The sequence below is a fragment of the Rhincodon typus genome, chromosome 45 (assembly GCF_021869965.1).
Source record: "Rhincodon typus isolate 14 chromosome 45, sRhiTyp1.1, whole genome shotgun sequence".
NCBI lineage: Eukaryota > Metazoa > Chordata > Chondrichthyes > Orectolobiformes > Rhincodontidae > Rhincodon > Rhincodon typus.
In genome coordinates, this window is record NC_063376.1 from 4,214,889 (window position 1) to 4,235,031 (window position 20,143).

Here is a 20,143-nt window from a genome sequence, read left to right on the forward strand (position 1 = left end):
TCCCGGTCCGTGCGCCTAATCCCGTTGCAATCCCGGTCCGTGCTCCCACTCCTGGGGCAATCCCGGTCCGTGCTCCCGCTCCCGGTGCAATCGCGGTTCCCGCTCCTGATCCGGAACCCTGTTCCTGACATCGTAGGGTCACTCTCCCGGAGTCCTTCTGAATCCACACTCCTGGTCAGACCCAAATGGAGATCCACTCCTTGTCCAATCCCAGATCCATTCCTGGTCCGATCCCGGCTCCATTTTTGATCAAATCCGGATCTGATGAATTGCTAATACAGCTCGCAATCCTGACCCCAGGTCATGGTTCCAATCCCAATGCCACCTCCTGCTCTCAGTTCTCAGTCCCATTATCAAACTTGCACTGTTCCTGCACAGAGCCTATTCCCACTCCAAGATTAAATCTGACTCCCAGATCTGCCACTGGGCTAATCTCATTCACAACTCCTATTCAGATACTGCTCCTGCTCCAGTCCATAACCCAATCCCATTTCTGTATAACTCCAGGTCCCAAATCCATCACTGGCGCCAATACCACCCCTGCACCCACCCTGGACTCAGTCCCACTCCAGGGCACAATCCCATTTCTGGATCCAATCCCTCTCCTGAGTTCAATCCCCACTCCAAGAGTCAATCCTACTCTAAGATTCAATCCCATTCCTGGGGAGCAGGATCTCATTTCGAAGCAAAATCCCATTTTGATCTAAACCCATGAGTTCTAAATGCCACAGAGATGGTAGGCAATGGCCATCATCACCAGGCCAATCCCCATGGGGCAATTTAGCACGGCCAATCCACCTAATCTGCACGTCTTTGGACTGTGGGAGGAAACCGGAGCACCCGGAGGAAATCAACGCAGACACGGGAAGAATGTGCAAACTCCACACAGACAGTCACCCGAGGGTGGAATCGAACCCGGGTTCCTGGCGCTAATCACTGAGCCACCGTGCCTGTTCCCTGTTGCTATTAGTTAGCTCATGGTGTTATAGATCCACAAATACCTAAGTTCCCTGGATATAGGAAGGTGGGGAAATGTGCGAATGGAATAACAGAACAAGAGAACTAAATTGGATGCAAAAATATTGAGACATACACATTGCGCTGTGCCCCAAAAGGTCCTTCCCAGTGAAGGAAGGCAAGTGAGGATGACACAAAGAGGGATACAGGCAGGTTGAGTGAGTGAACAAGAGAGACAGCCCCATTTTCCAGAGTCCTGGCCTTGCCTGTGCTACAGACAATGAACAGACCTATCCCGCCAGTTTGTCAGAGACAGTGCGAATTTTCCCCTGACGCACAGCAGGAGTCCGGCTCTCAGAGCAGAGGACAGAAGGAGAGCTCTTTCAGGGCGGATGGATGGTGAGCTGAATTTGCCATTCACGTGCCTGATGGCCTCGATTGCGTTTGTAATGTATTTCTGGAGAAACATTTCCGCGTTGCGAAGTGGCAAGAGGCTTGAAACAAACTCTGCGGGCCTTGGGGAGTCCGGTGTGGCCGACAGTGACAACTGAGTTGGGAGATTCTTAAACTCTTGCGTTCGAAGCCACAAGCTATAAACCTGTCCTCCAGGACTTTGAATCATTGAATTATACAGGACAGAACAAGCAAAATACGCCATTGCCTAATCTAGTCCCACTTCCCTACACAACCTTGAATGTTAAGACACTTTTAAGTCTCATCCAAATACTTTGTAAAGATCGGTGAGGTTTCCCACCTCATCTACCCTCCCAGACAGTCTATTCCAGATTCCTACCACCCTCTGGGTGGAAAACCCTCTCCTCAAACCCCCCTCTGCCCTTCACTTTTGCATTTTGCCCCCTTGTTATTGACTCTTTCATTAAGGGGAACAGTTCCTTCCTAGCCACCCCTGTCCATGCCCCTCAGAATCTTATTCACCTCTGTCACGTCCCCCCTTCAGCCTTCTCTGTTCCAAAGAAAACAACCCGAGCTTATCCAGCATTTCTCCATCACTGAAACGCTCCACCCTAGGGCAACATGTAGATGGAGTCCCCGGATGGGAAGGTTGGCTTCCTTGATGGTCTGGGCTGTGCACACCACCTTCTGTAGTTTCTTACGGTCCTGGGCAGAGCAGTTGCCGTACCAGGCCATTATTCACCCGGACAGTATGCTTTCAACGGTGCATCTGTAGGAGTCGGTGAGGGAACTTATGGATGTGCCAAATTTCCTGAGCTGCCTGAGGAAGACGAGGCATTGTTGTGCCAGACTGATCCACACTGCGCCAGGAAACAATGTAAGAGAGGATATTTCAGGCGTGGAATGCCTCCGAGTGCGGTGGAGGCAAATGCAGCTCTGCATTTTGAAAAGAGAGGAGAGAAACTTGTGGCAGAATTGGGGGAGGGGGAACAAGTGAGTGACCGTTGTGCAGAGCTAGAATAGCAGGACATTCCCAGATTGTAAGAGCAGTGTTGTCACCCTGATGGCATGAGCTAAAATGAGATGGTAATGAAACAAAGAAGCGTCTGTGGATTTAGAGGGTGGAGTGAGAGCAACACAAGCATCGCCAACATCCATCCACTCTCTGCTAAAATGAGAGCAGTGCTTCCGATTGCAAATCTACTAACTTCTAAACTCAGTGTGGAATGTGATGCTGCTCTGAATGCCAAGGGGAGCATCTGAGGGGGAACAGTGAGACGGAGAGATAGGTAGAGTCATGGAATCATTCAGCACAGAAACAGACCCTTCAATCCAACTAGTCCATGCCAAACATAATCTCTGGACTCCCATTACCTCAGTTTCGAAGGCTTCCCATTTTCCAGCTGCCCCTTTCCCTGCAAATATCCGGCCCCAATCAATTTTTGAAAGTCCTTGCCTAATACCATCAAAATTGGCCTTCCTCAAATTCAGAACCTTAAATTCTAGATCCAGTCTATCCTTTTCTGTCACTATTTTGAAACAGATAGAATGATGATCTCTGGCCCCGAAGTGCTCCCCAAACCAACACCTCAACCACCTTATTTTTCAAGAATAGGTCAAGTTTTGTTCCTTCTCTAGTAGGTACTTCCACAGACTGAAACAGAAAAATTTTCTTGTCCATTCTTAAAAAATCCCTCATTCCACTCTGTTAATGCTGGATCAGAGCAAACACTTGTCATTTAAAAATTATGCAAAGCCAGGGAGGTGAAGGTTACTTTTGCGTCAATCCTGCTCTGAAAGATGACCAGTGGGCCAACTTACAGTAAATAAAAGAGGCTGCTGTTTTTCATCAACGGAACATCAAGCAAGACACAGGAAAGCTGACTTGCGACTTCACAGGCATGTCAAATCCCAAGAATTTTCTGAATGGATTGGCAGGATGTCCGCGCTTTCGTCGGAAATAAACGAGAAGCAATTTCCGTGAAACCGGCGAGGGGTTTGACTGGGTAGAAGCTGAGGGATCATTCCTGCTGTGGGGGGGAATCTCACCATGGGTGGGTGGGAGTTGCGGCGGATGTTGGGGGGGGTGCGGGTGGTAGTCTGGGGGCTCGTTTTCTCGGTAAGGGGGCATTGATTTCGGATTGAGGTGAAGAGAACTAGCTTCACTCGGGAGTTTCATGAACCTTTGGATAGTTCATTGGTGAATCTGTTTAAGGCTCGATTTTTGGTCTAAGATTAGAAGGGGGGCTAGGATCAGGTGGGGGCCATTCATACGCCCTAGACAGCCCTGCCATTTAATACAATTGTGGCTGATTCCATCTCAGGTACAACTCCATTTTCCTGCCCACTCCCCGTAACACTTTAACCCGTTTCTAATTAATAATCTATCTCTTCCTTAAGTTTATTCAGTGTCCCCACCTCCACTGCACTCTGGGGGGAGTGAATTCCACAGATTCATGATCCTTTGAGAGAAGTAATTCCTCCATTTTAAATCCACCGCCCCTTATCCTAAAGCTGTGACCTCTCATTCCAGATTGTCCCACATGGAGAAACACCCTCTCCATGTCTACTTTGTCAATCCCCTTTAGCATCTTATAGGCCACAATTAGATCTCCTCTCATTCGTGTAAACTCCACAGAGAGCATAGGCCTAAACTGCTCAATCTCTTCCCATCAGAAAAAAAAACCCTCACCTCTGGAGTTAATCAAGTGGACCTTCTCTGAACTGCCTCCAATGTGACTCCTATCTCTCTCAGGGACTGGAGGAGAGAGCAGGAAAACAGTGGAGTTTAGGCTAACCATGATTGGACTGAATATTGGAATAGAATCATACAGGCACAGAGCCACGTGGCACAGAAACAGACCCTTCGGTCCAACCAGTCCATGCCGACCATGTTCTCAAACTAAACTAGTCCCACCTGCCTGTGCTTTCCCCATATCCCACTAAACTTTTCCTATTCATATACTTATCCAAATGTCTTTTAAATGTTATAACTGTACCCGCATCCACCACTTCCTCTGGAAGTTCATTCCACACACAAACCATTCTCTGCGTAAAACAGTTGCCTCTCCTGCCTTTTTAAAATCTTTCTCCTCCCACCTTAAAAATATGCCCCCTGCTCTTGAAATACCCCACTCTAGGGAAAAGACAACTACCATTCACCTTATCTATAGCCCTCATGATTTTATAAACTCCTATAAGGTCACCCCTCAACCTCTTATGCTGCAGTGAAAAAAGTCCCAGCCTATCCAGTCCTCTCCTTATAACTCAAACCCACCATTCCCAGCAACATCCTGGTAAATCTTTTCTGAACCGTCTCCAGTTTAATAATATCCTTCCTGTAACAGGGCGACCAGAAGTGAACTCAGTGCTCTAAAAGTGGCCTCACCAATGTCCTGTACAACCGCAATACGACGTCCAAACTCTTATATTGAAGGGTTTGAGCAATGAAGGCAAGCATACTAAACAGTTTCTTAACCACCCTGTCTACATGTGATGCAAACTTCAAAGAATTATGTACCTGAATCTCTAGGTCTCTCTGTTCTACAACACTACCCAGAGCCCTATTTTTTATTGTATAAGACCTGCCCTTGTTTGTTTTACCGAAATGTAAAACCTCGCATTTATCCAAATGAAACGCCATCGGCCACTCCTGAACCCATTGACCCAATTGGTCAAGATCTCTTCGTAATCTCAGATAACTTTCTTCACCAAACCACCAATTTTGGTGTCATTCGCAAACTTACTAGCCGTGCCTTCTATGTTCTTGTCCAAATCGTTTACATAAATGACAAACAGCAGTGGCTGGATGGGCCAATCTCCCTTTTGCTCCTGAGAATTGGGGTAGCCCCCAGTGTTGCCTGCCAAGAGTTGGTTGGCAGCGTATGACCACCCATTGAAAGGTGGCACAATGGACGGAGGGTTGGGGCGGTTAGGTCAGGGGGACCCCGGTTGACTGGAAAGTTCCAACAGCCATCTGTTGAGCATGGATTCTCTGTCGTCTTCCTGAATGTATTGCACTCTCCATTGTAGATCCTCGACATGGCGGCCATTATCACTGTGGCATTGCTGATGATGATTCCTACTGTGTCGACGAGCGGTGAGTAATTACCTCTGGCGTTGGAGGCCAGTGAGGGCTACGCAGTGCGTGGGTCTGTGACCAGGTTTGAGAGGGAATCCTCCTCCAAGCCGGAGTCTGGATCTTGGGAATCGGGGAGATGGAGTTCTGAATGGTCGGTGGTACGTGCTTTGGCCTCAGGCCTCTCTAGCCAGAACGTGACCTTCCAACTCCTATACTCAACTGCACTGACCAATGAAGGCAAGCGTACCAAACGCCTTCTTCTGTCTGGGGTCGAGCTTCTTGAGTGTTGTTGGGGCTGCCACTGGCTTGGGAAGTGGGGGAGTATTCCCTCACCCTCCTTACTTGTGCCTTATCGATGGTGGACAGGCTTTTGGTGGGGGTGGAGGGAGTCAGGAGGTGAGTGGGATTCCCAGATCTCTTGTGCGGCAGGTCGTGTTCCGCTTCTGGCCAACGGTAAACCCCCAGGATGTCGATAATGGGAATGGAATCAGGAATGTTTATGCCATTGAACGTCAGAGGGGCGATGGTGGAATTTAATCTTTTTTTTAAGGAGAGATCATTGCCTGGCACTTGTGTGTGGGCATGAATTGTCATACTCTGTACAGATTCTACCCTTCAACTATTTCACCCTGGCCCCTTTTCAATGGGCCACATTTTGCATTAACTGTGTGTCTCCTTGCACAAGTCTATCTTTTTTCCTCGGTTATTCGCGAGATGTAAGCCCTAAACCGAGCTTAAACAACTCTGCAGAGGCTGGTTTCCCGTTCCAAGTCACCTTTTATTTATTCGTGCACAGTACGTGGGCCCTGACCAGTGAGCTCCGATCTGGTCCCTTGAACCGCTGACACCCCTGTTTATTTCTCCTTCTTAGAGACTTTGAATCCCCTGTTTATTTGTTTTTATAATCACCTGTGCAACGACTTGGTAAAAAAGACATCGCTGTGTAAGAACTCTAGTCAATATTTCCACCGCCAGAATAAATCACACAAGATAGTAGGAACTGCCGATGCTGGAGTCTGAGAAACAAGGTGTGGAGCTGGAGGAACACAGCAGAGAATAGATCACACACCAGGCCAGTGCACTAGGGACAAGCAAGGCCCAATAGGGGGCAATGCTTATGTGGAAGGGAGAGGGTGAGGATTAAACTAAAATAGAGTTGGGGGGGTGGGAAGTAAAGCACTCTGAATGCCCCCCACCACCCCCATTGTGCCCACCTGTCCCTAAAGGCGTAGAGAGTGTTGATGATGGACACTGCACGCTCCCTCTCCAGGGATGCCTGGGAACGAACCTAACTGCTGAAGAAGTGGGGGGGAGGGGGCAGTCGGCTGAATTTCACCCCCCTCCAACCTCTACTGTAGGCCCGCTACCTGGACCCGTTTGTAGCCACCTTGGCCGGGCCCGGGTGCAGATCCATGAGGTGATCCCCCCGACCCGCCCGCTCTGGGTGCCCAAAGGTCAGGAACGTGGGGCTGAAGCGCAACCGGAAACACGAGAGGTCTGTCGGGGGGCAGGGGGTGCGAACGCCCACAGCCAACTTGCACGTGGCCCACTGACCCTGTGGCGCCATGAAGGAGAGAGTTGGGCTGGGACTCCATGAATCGCCGCAAAATGAGGTTACGGGGGAACTGCCGTGTACAACAACCTCCCACCCCAGGTTCCCGAGGGAAAGAGGGAGGACCCGGGCGTAGAGAGGCCTCCGTTGGGAATCTCCTCTGTCCGAGCGCGGGGCGAAGGAGAAGAGGTAAATGCTGTGCAGCAGCAATGCCATTCTAGGAATTAAGTGCTGTTTGGCCTCACTAAAGGACACATAACACATATGCCAGAGACAGCTCACCTGTGGGGCACAGGCACCTGAAAGGAGGGAGACTCCTGTTTCTATCTGTCAGCCAGGGCTCCCTAATTGGACCAGGTTAAACATTGTAACTGTGGCCACTTCCTCAGGAAGTTCATTCCACACACAAGCCACCCTCTGAGTTTCACATTTGCCCCTCATGTCTTTTTTAAGTCTCTCTCCTCTCACCTTAAAAATGCCTTGAATATGAAAAATGCCTATTGCCTTGAAATCCCCCATCCTGGGAAAGGACAACCACCATTAGCCTTCTCTATACACATCATTATTTTATAGACTTCTATCAGGTCGCCTCTCAACCTCCTATGCTCCAGTGAAAAGAATCCCAGCCTATCCAGCCTTTCTTTATAACTCAAAGCTTCCATTCCCACCAACATCCTGTACCCCCTTAATATGACGTTCAATTCTCCTATTCTCAAAGGACTAACCACCTATGATGCAAACTTCAAAGAATTATGTACCTGAACCCTTAGGTCTCTCTGTTCTACAATGCTACCCAAGGCCCTACTTTCAATGATATAAATCCTGCCCTTGTTTGTTTTACCAAAATGCAATACCTCGCATTAATCCAGATTGAACCCCACCTGCCATGTTTCATTAACCCTTTTGACCAAGATCCCTTTATAATCTCAGAAAACCTTCTTTACCAAAATGCAATACCTCGCATTTATCCAGATTGAACTCCACCTGCCATGTGGGTTATAGGGTTAATGTGGACTTGTTGGGCCGAAGGGCCTGTTTCCATGCTAGGGATTCTATGAAATTCTATAAAAACTATGCTGTATTTCATTAACCTGTTTGACCACGATCCCTTTGTAATCTCAGGAAACCTTATTCACTGTCAACCATTCCACCAATCCTTCTTCTGTCCTCTTCCAGGTGGGCTCTGGCAGTTTTCCGCAGTATTCCCCGAAAGGTCCGACGTGAATCACGTGAAGTTGCTCCCGCTGCGGGTTATCTCTGGACGCCCTGACGCTCTGCATGCGCCTGGCCTCCACGGACCTGGACAGGGACGTCATCCTGTTCTCGTACGCCTCTCAGTTCACCGCGAACGAGCTGCACATCTGGCTCAGGCAAGATGGGAGATACGCCTTCTACATACGGGACATCGTCGCCCACTTCAAGCTGCCGCCTCTGGATGACATGCTGAGGCACCTCTGCTTCACTTGGGAGTCGGAGACCGGGGCCACCACTGCTTGGATGGATGGACAACCGTCGCGGACAAAGATTGCGGCCCAGGGTCAGTCAGTGCATGAGCCAGCCATCGTCATGATAGGTCAGGACCAGGACAACCTGGGAGGCAGCTTTGAAGCCAAGCAGTCCTTTGTCGGCGTTCAAAGGGACATCCACCTGTGGGACCGTGTTCTGACGGCCGACGAGATCAAATCCATCGCTCAGGGCGGTGCCAGGCTGGGTGGTGACATCATCAACTGGGATAGGGGGCATTTTAAGGCAGAAGGGGGCGTCCAATTCGAGCCTGTGCTCAATTACTTTGATTTGGCTTCGCGGCAATCATTCCGTTCTTGCATGTAGTATGTTGGATGTATACGCCACTTGAAAAGCATCGCATATTAAAGTTGAATCAGAGATAGTAGGAACTGCAGATGCTGGAGAATCCGAGACAACAAGGTGCAGAGCTGGATGAACACAGCAGGCCAAGCAGCATCATAGGAGCAGGAAGGCTGACCTTTCGGGCCTAGACCCTCCTTCGGGCCTTTTCTGAAGAAGGGTCTAGGCCCGAAACGTCAGCCTTTCTGCTCCTATGATATTGCTTGGCCTGCTGTGTTCATCCAGCCCTGCATATTAAAGTTGCATGTTTGAGCCTTCTTACCTCATCACTCCTTGTGGTAACTTCTACTGCTGATGTTTAGAATAGGGATTGTCCATGTAAACGTGCCACTCTCTAATTACGCCCTCCTACTGGCAGCAGTGGTGCATTTCCTCTGCTTTGTCCCCATCCTCAGCCAAGTCCTGTTCGGCAATCCCTCTGCTCTGATCAAGTCTACTCCCTCGCATTCCGTCATCCAATGAGGTGGAAACTCTTCGCCGTGAAAACCTTTGTATGGTAACGAGTCACTTGTACAGCCACTGGGCCACCATTAGGCCGGGGGTCTACCGATCTGTCTTACTGCTTTTTTCCCATGTGAGGTCCAAAGGATCTGGCCTGTAATCCAATTTCAATCTGTTGTTTCTGGGTGATCAGGTTGTGATCTAAAGCCCCATTTCTGAAGAAGGGTCTAGGCCCGAAACTTCAGCCTTCCTGTTCCTCTGATGCTGCTTGGCCTGCTATGTTCGTCCAGCTCCACACCTTGTTATCTGTGATCTATCTAATTCCCACGCAATCCATGCAGTTGGCACCATGCCCAAACTTTTGTAGATCTTGGGTTTTAGCCACTGGAGTGCCAAGGGGGCTGTATCATTCTCACCCCCTCGTCCCCAAACACTCTTCAATAGCCTTGGTTTGTGTTGAGTTTTAATCAGCACCTCTCCATGTCCTTACCCGAACCCTGCTGTCTAACTTTAACCTCTTACAGTTAATTCATCTCCCTTCATTTTAGACCTCTCAATCCCTGGAAACAGTCTCTTGTGTTCGAAACCATCCCTACAGCACTTTAGACGTAGAATCATAGTTATGGGGTCACACAGCATGGAAACAGAATATGCTGACCATAATTCCAAACTAAACTAGTCCCTCCTTCCTGCTGTTAGCCCATACACTCCAAACCTTTCCTATTCATGTACTCAGCTAAATGTCTTTTAAACATTGCAACTCTACCTGCACCCACCACTTCCTCTGGAAGTTCATTCCACACATGAACCACTCTCTGTATAAAAAAATCGTACCTCATGTCCTTTTTAAATCTTACTCTTGTTACCTTAAAAAATATGCCCCTGATCTTGAAATACCCCACCTAAGGTAAAAGACACCTGCCATTCACCTTATCTACATCCCTCATGATTTTATAAACCTCTATAAGGTCAGCTCTCAATCTCCTACACTCCATTGTAAGAAGTCCCAGCTTATCCAGCCTCTCCTTTTAATTCAATCCCTGTATTCCCGACAACATCCTGGTAAATCTCTTCTGAACACTCTCCAGCTTAATAATATCCTTCCTATAACAGGGAGACCAGAACTGGACACAGTACACCAGAAGAGTCCTCACCAACGTCCTGTACAACCTCGACATGACGTCCCAACTCCTATACTCAAAGGTCTGAGCAATGAAGGCAAACGTGCCAAATGCCTTTTTAAACACCCTGTCTACGTGTGAAACAGATTTCAAAGAATTATGTGCCTGAACCACTCAGCGCCTCTTTCTGTTCTATAACACAGCCCAAGGCCCTACATTTAATTATATCAGTCTTGCCTTTGTTTGCTTTACCAAAATGCAATACCTCACATTTATCCAAATTAAACTCCATCTGCCATTCTTCAAAATCACTTCATAATCTCGTATAAGTGAACGAATACAACCAGACAACTCCACCTAATGCCCAGTCGATTATTAAATCTGCATTGTACCCTCTCTATCAAAAAATATCCTAAAGAATTGTGAATGCTGGAAATCAGAAACAAAAACTGAAACTGCTGGAGAAACTCAGCAGGATCTGTGGAGAGAGAGAGAAGCAGAATTATTGTTTCAGAGCTGATTGCATGTGAGCTTCCAGTACTACCCCATCAACCTCTGGATCCGACACATCATCCTCCGCCACTTCTGCCACCTGCAATCTGACCTCACCACCAAAGATATATTTCCCTTCCCACCCTTATTTGCCTTCCGGAGGGACCGCTCTCCCCGCGACTCCCTCGTCCGCTCCACACTCCCCACTAGCCCCACCACCCCCGGCACTTTTCCCTGCAACCGCAGGAGGTGCTACACCTGCCCCTACACCTCCCCCCTCACCCCCATCCCAGGTCCCAAGAACACTTTCCACATTAAACAGATGTTCACCTGTACAACCGCTAATGTGGTATGTTGTGTCAGCTGTTCTTGATATGGCCTCCTCTACATTGGGGAGACCAAGCGGAGGCTCGGAGACCACTTTGTGGAACACCTACGCTAGGTTCGTGACAAACAACTGCACCTCCCAGTCGCGAACCACTTCAACTCCCCCTCCCACTCCTTGGACGACATGTCCATCCTGGGCCTCCTCCAGTGCCACAACGATGCCACCCGAAGGAGCAACACCTCATATTCTGCCTGGGAACCCTGCAGCCCATTGGGACTTTACAAGCTTCAAAATCTCCCCAACTCCGACTTCATCCCAAGACCAGCCCCTCTCGTCCTCGCCTCCTTGACCTGTCTGTCTTTCTCCCACCTATCCGCTCCTTACACCTCACTGACCAGCCCCCACCCCACTCCCTACCCACTAGCCTCATCCCTGCCTCCTTGACCTGTCCGTCTTCCCTCCCACCTATCCGCACCTCCCTCCTCACTGACCAACCCCCATCCCGACTCCCTACCTACACTCACCTTTACTGGCTTCATCCCCGCCTCCTTGGTCCGTCTTCTCTCCACCTATCTGCTCCTCCATCCACCTTCTATCATCGCCTCACCCTCTCTCTATTTATTTCAGAGCCCCCCTCCCCTCCCCCACTTCTGAAGAAGCGAAACAACCGTAAATCACACGTCTATTTAAAATATACATCACCCAGCGCAGTGGTCCATCAGAAACTGCACCCAAAACTAAAGCACAGACTGAGCAACTTCAGAGTGTTAGCACAGAAGGTGGAAGATAAACAGTGTCAAATGCAGATCAACCAAGGTATTGTATTTTGGTAAAGCAAACCAGGGCATGACTTATACAATTAAAAGTAGGGCCTTGGGTAGTACTGTAGAACAGAGAGACTGAGGGAATCAGGCACATAATTCTTTGAAATTTGCAACACATTTGGACATGGTGGTTAAGAAGGTGTTTAGCACAATTGCCTTCCTTGCTCGGACCTTTGAGTATAGGAGTTGGGGTGTCATGTTGAGTTTGTACAGGACATTGGTGAGGCCTCTTCTGGAATACTTTGTCCAGTTCTGGTCACCCTGTTATAGGAAGGATATTATTAAGCTGGAGAGGGGTCGGAAGGGATTTGCCAGGATGTTGCCAGGACCTGGAGGGTTTGAGGTATGGGTAGAGGCTGAATAGGCTGGGACTTTTATTCACTTGAGCATAGGAGGTTGAGAGGTGACCTTATAGAGGTTTATAAAATCATAAAGGGTATAAATAAGGTGAATGGCAGGTGTCCTTTCCCAAGGGTGTGGGATTTAAAGACCAGGGGCCATATTTTTAAGGTGAGAGGAAAGGGTCTGTTTCCATGCTGTATGACGCTATGAGTTGGACTGAGCGAAGAGCTAGAAAAGAGAAGACTAAGTGATTCATATAGAGGACTTAACTACGATGATTGCTCCAAAGGATGGTGCAAGCCTGTAGGGCCATGATTACATGATAATCACCAACAAATCCTACAGGGTGAGATTTCAGCAGATAACTCCTTAGACTGAGAGTGATGGAACCTGCTGAAATGTTTGAGGTGAGGAGCCAGAAAGCATTTCAGGAAGAGCTAGCTTAAAACCTGTTGGAGAAAGGAATTGAAGAACACGTTTAAATGTGAAATAACTCCACGGAGACCGGTATCCCATCACCAAGTCACCCTTTATTTACATGTGTACAGTACATGGATTCCTAACAGTCAGCTCAGAGCAAGTCCCTAGAGTGAGGAGACTCTCTGACACTCCTGTCAGCCAGGGCTCCCTGATTGGACCAGGTTAACAGCCCCAATCATGGAACTCATATTCTGTGAGACTTACCTGGCTAACTTCATTCCTGTCACTGCAAAATGGATAAAGGCTCACCCCAAATCCTGGGTGGAATGTGTCTGAAGTCACAGTAAACCCACCGTTCCTCAGGAAGGATATATTGGCCTTGGAAGGGACTGCGGTGCAGATGAACCAGAATGTTCTGTTTTCTGACTCGTTTCATGGGATGTATCGTCCATTCCTAATTCTCAGAGGGCAGTGAGGAGCGAGCCATGTCGGCTGTGGGTCTGGAGTCACATGGAAGCCAGACCTGGCAAAGATGGCAGATTTCCAATTTGTGAGTTGATTAGTCGCCATTAAGCTGGCTTTTTTTTTTAGAAATTTCCGATTTTTATTGAATTCAAATGTTCATCGTCCATCACAAATGGAATTTGAACCCATGCTCCCCTCAGAATATTAGCCTCAGATCACCAGCCCAGTGGCATTTCCAACTAAGTCTCCTCCCAAGATCCCCTCAGCTTCCAATTAAACGCCTTGGAGAGAATCCAAAGTAGATTCACCAGAATGTTACTTTTTCTAAAAAAAATCATTCTTGGAATACAGGCCCAGCATTAATGATCTATCCCTAATTGCCCAGAAGGCAGTTAAGAATGAAGCCCATTGATGTTTGCCTGGAGTTATGTGTAGGCCAGACCAGGTAAGGATGGTAATTTCCTTCCCTAAAAGACATGAGTGAACCAGATTGATTTTTCCAACAATTGACAATGGATTCACGGTTATCAGCAGACTCCAAATTTTTATTGGATTCCAATTCTTTCTTGTGGTGGGATTCAAATACCACACTCCGAACATTCCCAGGGCAAATGCTGTAGTGATAAATACCACTTGGTCATCGCTGCCTGGAATCCGAGAGTTAAATCAGGGGAGATTACACACAAACTAAGCTTGGATCCTTAATTTAGAAGTCCAGGTATGTATTAAATGGAAGCTTCCAAGTTCGTAAGGGGAAGAGATTAGATGTGGAGAAACCACTTCCTGTACAGATTTAAGAGATTTACCAGGAAGTTGCCAGGAATCCAGGGTTTGACTTATAAGGAGAGGCTGAGTAGGCTGGGACTTTTTTCACTGGAGTGTAGGAGGTTGAGGGATGACCTTATAGAGTTTTATAAAATCACAAGGGGTAAACATAAGGTGAATGGCAGGGATCGTTTCCCTAGGATGAGGGATTTCGAAACTAGGGGGCATATCTTTCAGGTGAGAGGAGAAAGATTTACAAAAGACATGAGGTGCAATTTTTTTTAACACAGAGAATGGTTCATGTGTGGAATGAACTTCCCAGAGGTTAAGGTGAATAGCCAAGGCCTTTTTTACCCAGGGGAGGGGAATCCAAAACAGGCGAGAGGGGAAAGATTTAAAAGGGACCTGAGGGGCAACTTTTCACGCAGAGGGTGGTGCGTGCATGAAATGAGCTTCCAGAGGTGATGGTGGAGGCTACAGCATTTAAAAGGCAACTGGATGGGGACATGAATAGGAAGGGTTTAGAGGGATATGGGCCTAATGCTGGCAAATGGGGCGTGATGAATTTAGGATATCTGGTCAGCATGGACAAGTTGGACCGAAGGGTCTGTTTCTGTGCTGTACGACTCTATGAATTGAATTTAATTCAAATGTTGTCGAATTTGAAACTTTGTCTCCAAATGGTTAGTCCAAATTTCTGAGCGACTACATCCATCGACATTGGTGTCATGCCGCAGATATCGAGATAGACCGCAGTTCACTGCGTCAAAATCCTGGAACCCGTCCGTAACTGACCAACGTATGAGGAGAGATTGAGTCGGTTAGGATGGTGTTCATTGGAGTTCAGAAGAATGAGGGGGTAAATCTCATAATAAGCTACAAATTCTAACAAGGCTGGACAGAGGTAAACACAGGAAGGATGTTCCCAATGACGGTGGAGGGGGGGAGTCCAGATCCGGGGACTGGTGGGAGAGGCGGGGTCACAGTCTAAAGGAGACAGGGTAGGACTGAGATGAGGACAAATGTCTTCACCCAGAGAGAAGGGAACCTGTGGAGTTGCCTGCTCCAGGAAGCTATTGAGGCCAAAACATTGTATTTCCAAGAATGTACTATTCTTGTGGCTAAAGGGATCATGGAATATGTGGGGACACATGATTATGGGATTGAACACGATGATCAAAGAATGACAGAGTAGGTTGGAAGGGCCGAATGGCCTACACCCGCTCCTATCATCTCTGTCTCTATGTATCTGGCAGCCCTAGGTGTCCCTACGCCACCAAGGACCGTGGCAGGTCAAGATGGCGGCTTCTCCAGGGGGCATGTAGGGACGGGGCAATTAACACCGGGGTCAGCAAATCAATGTTGAAAGGATACCAGAATAAAGGAAGGAAAAACAAAGAGAAGGAGATGACGAGGAAAGAAAAGGTGTTGGGGTGGGAGGAGAGGAAAATCGGCAGAAGAGGGAGAGAAAGAACCTGCTGAAGATGAGAAGGGTATGACGTTGCCTCAGAACAATGGCACCCACAACCGGGTACATCTGTGGGCACTGTAGGGAGCGGTGTACCAATTGCTCCGTGGGTCTGAGTGAATGGGATGGGGGGGGTGGGTGTTGGTGAATGACTGTCCCATGTTTAAAGGATTGGATTCCAATTTTGCCAGCCCAACCCCCTCTTAAGGGGCGACTTGAGTCCTGTATTCCCAGGAATGCCTGTGCGAGACCGGCCTTGGTATGGATTTGGGGGATTTGGGCAAGCAGGTGAGTTGGCCAAGTTGGTGACTCTGCGTTGAACGCTTGGGCTGATTGTAATCCCCATGTTAACTTGTTGCAATATCATGAACCCCATTCATATTAAACACAACACAATCCCCCATCATTGCTCCCTTGTGTCCCTGGCAGTCTGGCTCATCACCACCACTCCATACCAACCCCTTCCAGTGTATTTATCATGAAATAAAGGTTTTTGCTATAGGTATTGCGCCTCAGAACACACGGTGGGCCAGCTGGGTCGAAGGTGTGCCCATTTGTCGATGAGTGCCCGCTGTCCTAATGTCAAAAGAAACAGGCGAGAACAGGAAAAGAGGGAGAACTGAAAGCAATGGTCCTCAGGGAATTTCAAATCAGAACGTCGAGGAACTGCCCCTTCAAGGGTCACTTCTGCCCCCTTGTTGCCCCATTACAAGTCGTCATCCTGTAACAGAGAAGAGAGAGAAAGGTTGTGATGAGTGAGATTTGAAAAGGGGTGGGGGGAATGGCTAGTCCTTAGATAGGGGCAGAGCTTTGGTGGAGCACCTTCTTAGAAAGGGTCTCAGTCACGAACAGATAAGGGTCCAAAATTGGCTTAGAGATAGGAGACAGAGGGTGGAAGTGGAAGGCTGCTGGTGTGACCAGAGCCCAGTGTGCAGTGGCGTACCGCAGGGATCAATGCTGGGTCCCTTATCGTTTGCTATATTCGTAAATGATGGAGGTGAGAAGGTGCAGGAGATGGTAAGTGGGAGGCACGGTGGCTCAGTGGTTAGCACTGCTGCCTCACAGCGCCAGGGACCCAGGTTCAATTCTACCCTCGGACAACTGACTGTGTGGACTTTGCTCATTCTCCTCGTGTCTGCGTGGGTTGCCTCTGGGTGCTCCGGTTTCCTCCCACAGTCCAAAGATGTGCAGGTTTAGATGGATTGGTCGTAGGCGATGCGGGGTCACAGGGAGGGTCCTTCAGAGGGTCAGTGCAGGCTCAACAAGCAGAATGGGCTCTATCAGCACTGAGGTGGTTCTATAAGTAGTTTGACAACGATTGTCTGAGTGAGGAGGAAGGTGTTAGGTTACAGGAAGATATAAACAGGTTGGTCAGATGGACAGATCAGTGGTAGATGGAGTATTACCCTGAAAAGTGTGAGGTAATGCATGGTGGAAGAGGGAACAAGACGGGGACTACTCAAAGAATGGCAGGACACTAGGAAGCTCTAGGTAGCAGGGTGGTTAAGAAGGCATATGGGACAATTACCTTTATCAGTCTTGACACAGATTATAAGGGAGGGGAGGTCATGTTGGAGCTGTATAGGACTTTGGTAAGGTCCCAGGAGTACAGTGTGCAGTTCTGGTCCCCACACTATCGGAAGGACATGACTGTACTGGAGGGGGTACAGAGGAGATTCACCAGGATGTTGCCCTGGGATGGGGCATTCAGGTGATGGAGAGAGGCTGGATAAGCTCAAGTTGTTTTCTTCGGAGCAAGTAAGGCTGAAGGAGGATGTGATAGAGGTGTATAAGATCCTGAGGGGCATGGACAGGGTGGATAGAAAGGAACTGTTCCCCTTAATCAAAGAGTTAGTAACAAGGGGGCAAAATGCGAAAGTGAAAGGCAGAAGGGGGTTTGAGGAGAGAGTTTCTCACCCAGAGGGTGGTGGGGCGGTTGGGGGGGTGTTTCTGGAATAGACTACCTGGGAGGGTAGTTGAGGTGGGAAACCTCACAACCTTTAAAAAGCACTTGGATGAACTTTTTTTTAATTCATTCGTCAGATGACGGCATCGCTGGCTGGGCAGCATTTATTGCCTAGCGGCATTGGAAGGGTCAGAACATTCAAGGAGGAGTTAGAGGTGGCACTTGGGGCTCAAGGGTACGGGGGTGGGGGTAGATGTGGGAACAGGGAACTGAGTTGGATGGTCAGCCATTGAATGGCTAGAAGAGGCTCGAGGGGCCGAACAGCCTACTCCTGCTCCGATTTCCTCTGTTTCCACAAGAATGGCGCCAGGAGTGTTACAGAAATGTCAGAATATTGAAGGTTATGGGCCGAAAGTGGGACAGTAGGGCCAGTGTAGGTAGTCATGTATTTGCGGCAGGACAGACTCGATGGGTCAAAGGCCCTCACCTGTACCATTCGATTCTGTGAACCTCTGGTTCAGAAGCACTGTTCAACATTTGGGGAACCAATCGCCAAAGGGGAACCGTGGTGTTATTTCAAAAGAAACATACGTTGGACTATGAAGATAGCAGTAAACTTCATGAGGGCGTTGAGGGGCTAGTAGACGAGAACATGATGGAACCCAACCCCCCAACCCGCTCCATGAAAGTGGAGACGACAAACAATTTCGATAAGAAATCAGGAGGGAGCCCTTGTGGGAAATAAATCAATTTGGGCAATGAGGGATAGAGACAGGAAGGAAGAACAACAATGACTTGCTGTGGAGGGAGAGCCAGCATGGCTAGTGGCGCTAAATGGCCTCCGTCTGCCACTAGAACGCCTTAGCGAAGGGGGACTGGGAGCTTAGTGCCAACGCTGGGTGAGGGGGGCAGCGGGAGAGGCATCATTGATTGTCAAACCATCAGAAGAGACAACGCCACAGAGAATAACTATGAGTCTATGAGTCTGTGACAAAGAATGAAGCCAGTTCTTACGTCTTTCCTGCCTTTCTTCCGGCAATCTCCGCAGAAAACTCCAATGCACCCATTGATCACCTGCAAGCCGCAGAAGATCAGCTCAATGGCACTGGCCATGAGGAGAATGGAGAAGAGGGAGACATTCCACACGACGATGTTTGGAGGATTCTGGCAGGTCTTCCACAGCGTCTGGTTCATCAGGTAACTGCGCGGAGGAGCGAGAGCCCAATCAAATCTGTTAGCAATGGGCGGAAGAGCGAACCGCAATTCTCCGACGTTCACCCCCTCCCTACCACTCACTCATAATTACGACAGGAGAAGTACCAGTGCGGTTGTGGGAATGTCACTATCCAGGTAACCTGGAGGGCAGGGTCAGGGTCAAGATCAGGGTTAGGGTTAGGGTCAGGGTCAGGGTTAGGGTTAGGGTTAGGGTCAGGGTAAAGGTCAAGGTTAGGGTCAGGGTCAGGGTTAGGGTTAGGGTTAGAGTCAGGGTTAAGGTTAGAGTTAAAGTGAGGGTTAAGGATAGGGTTAGGGGGTAAGGATGGGGATAGGGTCAGGGTCAGGGTCGGGGTCAAGGTTCAGGTCAGCATTAGGGTCAGAATCTGGGTCAGGGAAGGGTCGGCGCGGATGGCGCCAATGTCAAAGTAAGACCTGTGGCCAGGATGGACTGCCTACCTGCTGGTGGAGTTCAGGAAGGGGTACTTCCAGTTGCCAGTGCCAATGTCACACAGTGGACCATTCGTCAAAGCCGTCGAAGACACGGTGAGACAGTACAAGGAACCCAAGGTGCCAAAAAGTGAGGAGAAGACAGACCGCAGCATCTAAAAAGAGAAAGCCAACGGGGTCAACCATATTTCCAAAGAGTGCTGTCTTCGGCATGTTCCAGCGGAGGTTTACAAGAGCGATCCCCGGGGATGAGGAGCTTCTCAATTGAGGAGAAGTAGAGGACTCTGGGTCAGTACGCGATGGAGTTTTGAAGGACTGGGGGAGGGAATCTTTTTGAAACTTACAGAATACTGTGAGGCCTGGATAGAGTGGACGTGGAGAAGATGGTTTGACCAGTCAGAGGCACTAGGACCCAAGGGCACAGCCTCGGAGTGAAGGGACTATACTTTAGAACTGAGATGAGGAGAAATTTCTTCAGCCAGGGGGTGGTGAATCTGTGGAGCTCATTGTTACAGAGTGTTGTGGAGGCCAAGCCATTGAGTGTCTTTAAGACAGAGATGGATAGGTTCCTGATTATTGAGGGGGTCAAAGGTTACGGGGAGAAGGCGGGGTAATGGGGTTGAAAAACATATCAGCCATGATTGAATGAATGGAGCTGACTCGATTGACCAAATGGCCTAATTCTGTTGCTATATCTTATGGTCTAAGTGGTAGATAGGTTAGAGGGCATCAGTCTACTGCTGTATCCCTTGTCAACCGTTTAGTGGAGTTGGCTGGGAATTGAAATAGAAACAGAAGTTGCTGGAAAAGCTCAGCAGATCTGGCAGCACCTGTGAAGAGAAATCAGAGTTAACGTTTCAGGTCTGGTGACGCTTCCTCAGATCTTCTGAAATTTGACATTCTTGTATCGATCCTGATGGCTGTGAGGCAAATAACTTCTGCTAACGCCTCTCTCTTTTCAGTATGACCCACTATTATACCAATGACCCACCGTTATATCAATGGCCCAATATTATACCAATGGCCCATTGCTATCCCA

General features: G+C 48.7%; 2 protein-coding genes across 2 annotated transcripts in view; one reads left to right on the top strand and one right to left on the bottom strand.

Moving 5' to 3' along the window:
- Positions 1-3,265: 3,265 nt before the first annotated feature.
- LOC109923337 (pentraxin fusion protein-like) lies at positions 3,266-8,892 on the top strand. The gene is given in 4 exon segments (XM_020523375.2): positions 3,266-3,377; positions 5,404-5,470; positions 8,181-8,253; positions 8,255-8,892. Coding segments are annotated over 3 exon segments (711 nt in total). The 5' UTR covers positions 3,266-3,377; positions 5,404-5,412; the 3' UTR covers positions 8,835-8,892.
- Positions 8,893-14,673: 5,781 nt separating this feature from the next.
- tm4sf5 (transmembrane 4 L six family member 5) overlaps positions 14,674-20,143 on the bottom strand; it is a 10,779-nt gene continuing 5,309 nt past the window's right edge. Inside the window, exons 3-5 of the mRNA XM_020523374.2 lie at positions 19,114-19,259; positions 18,457-18,643; positions 14,674-16,257 (exon numbers count right to left, since the gene is read on the bottom strand). Coding sequence (XP_020378963.2) covers positions 16,243-16,257; positions 18,457-18,643; positions 19,114-19,259 — 348 coding nt within the window. The 3' untranslated portion in view covers positions 14,674-16,242. The remainder of the gene's footprint in view (positions 16,258-18,456; positions 18,644-19,113; positions 19,260-20,143) is intronic.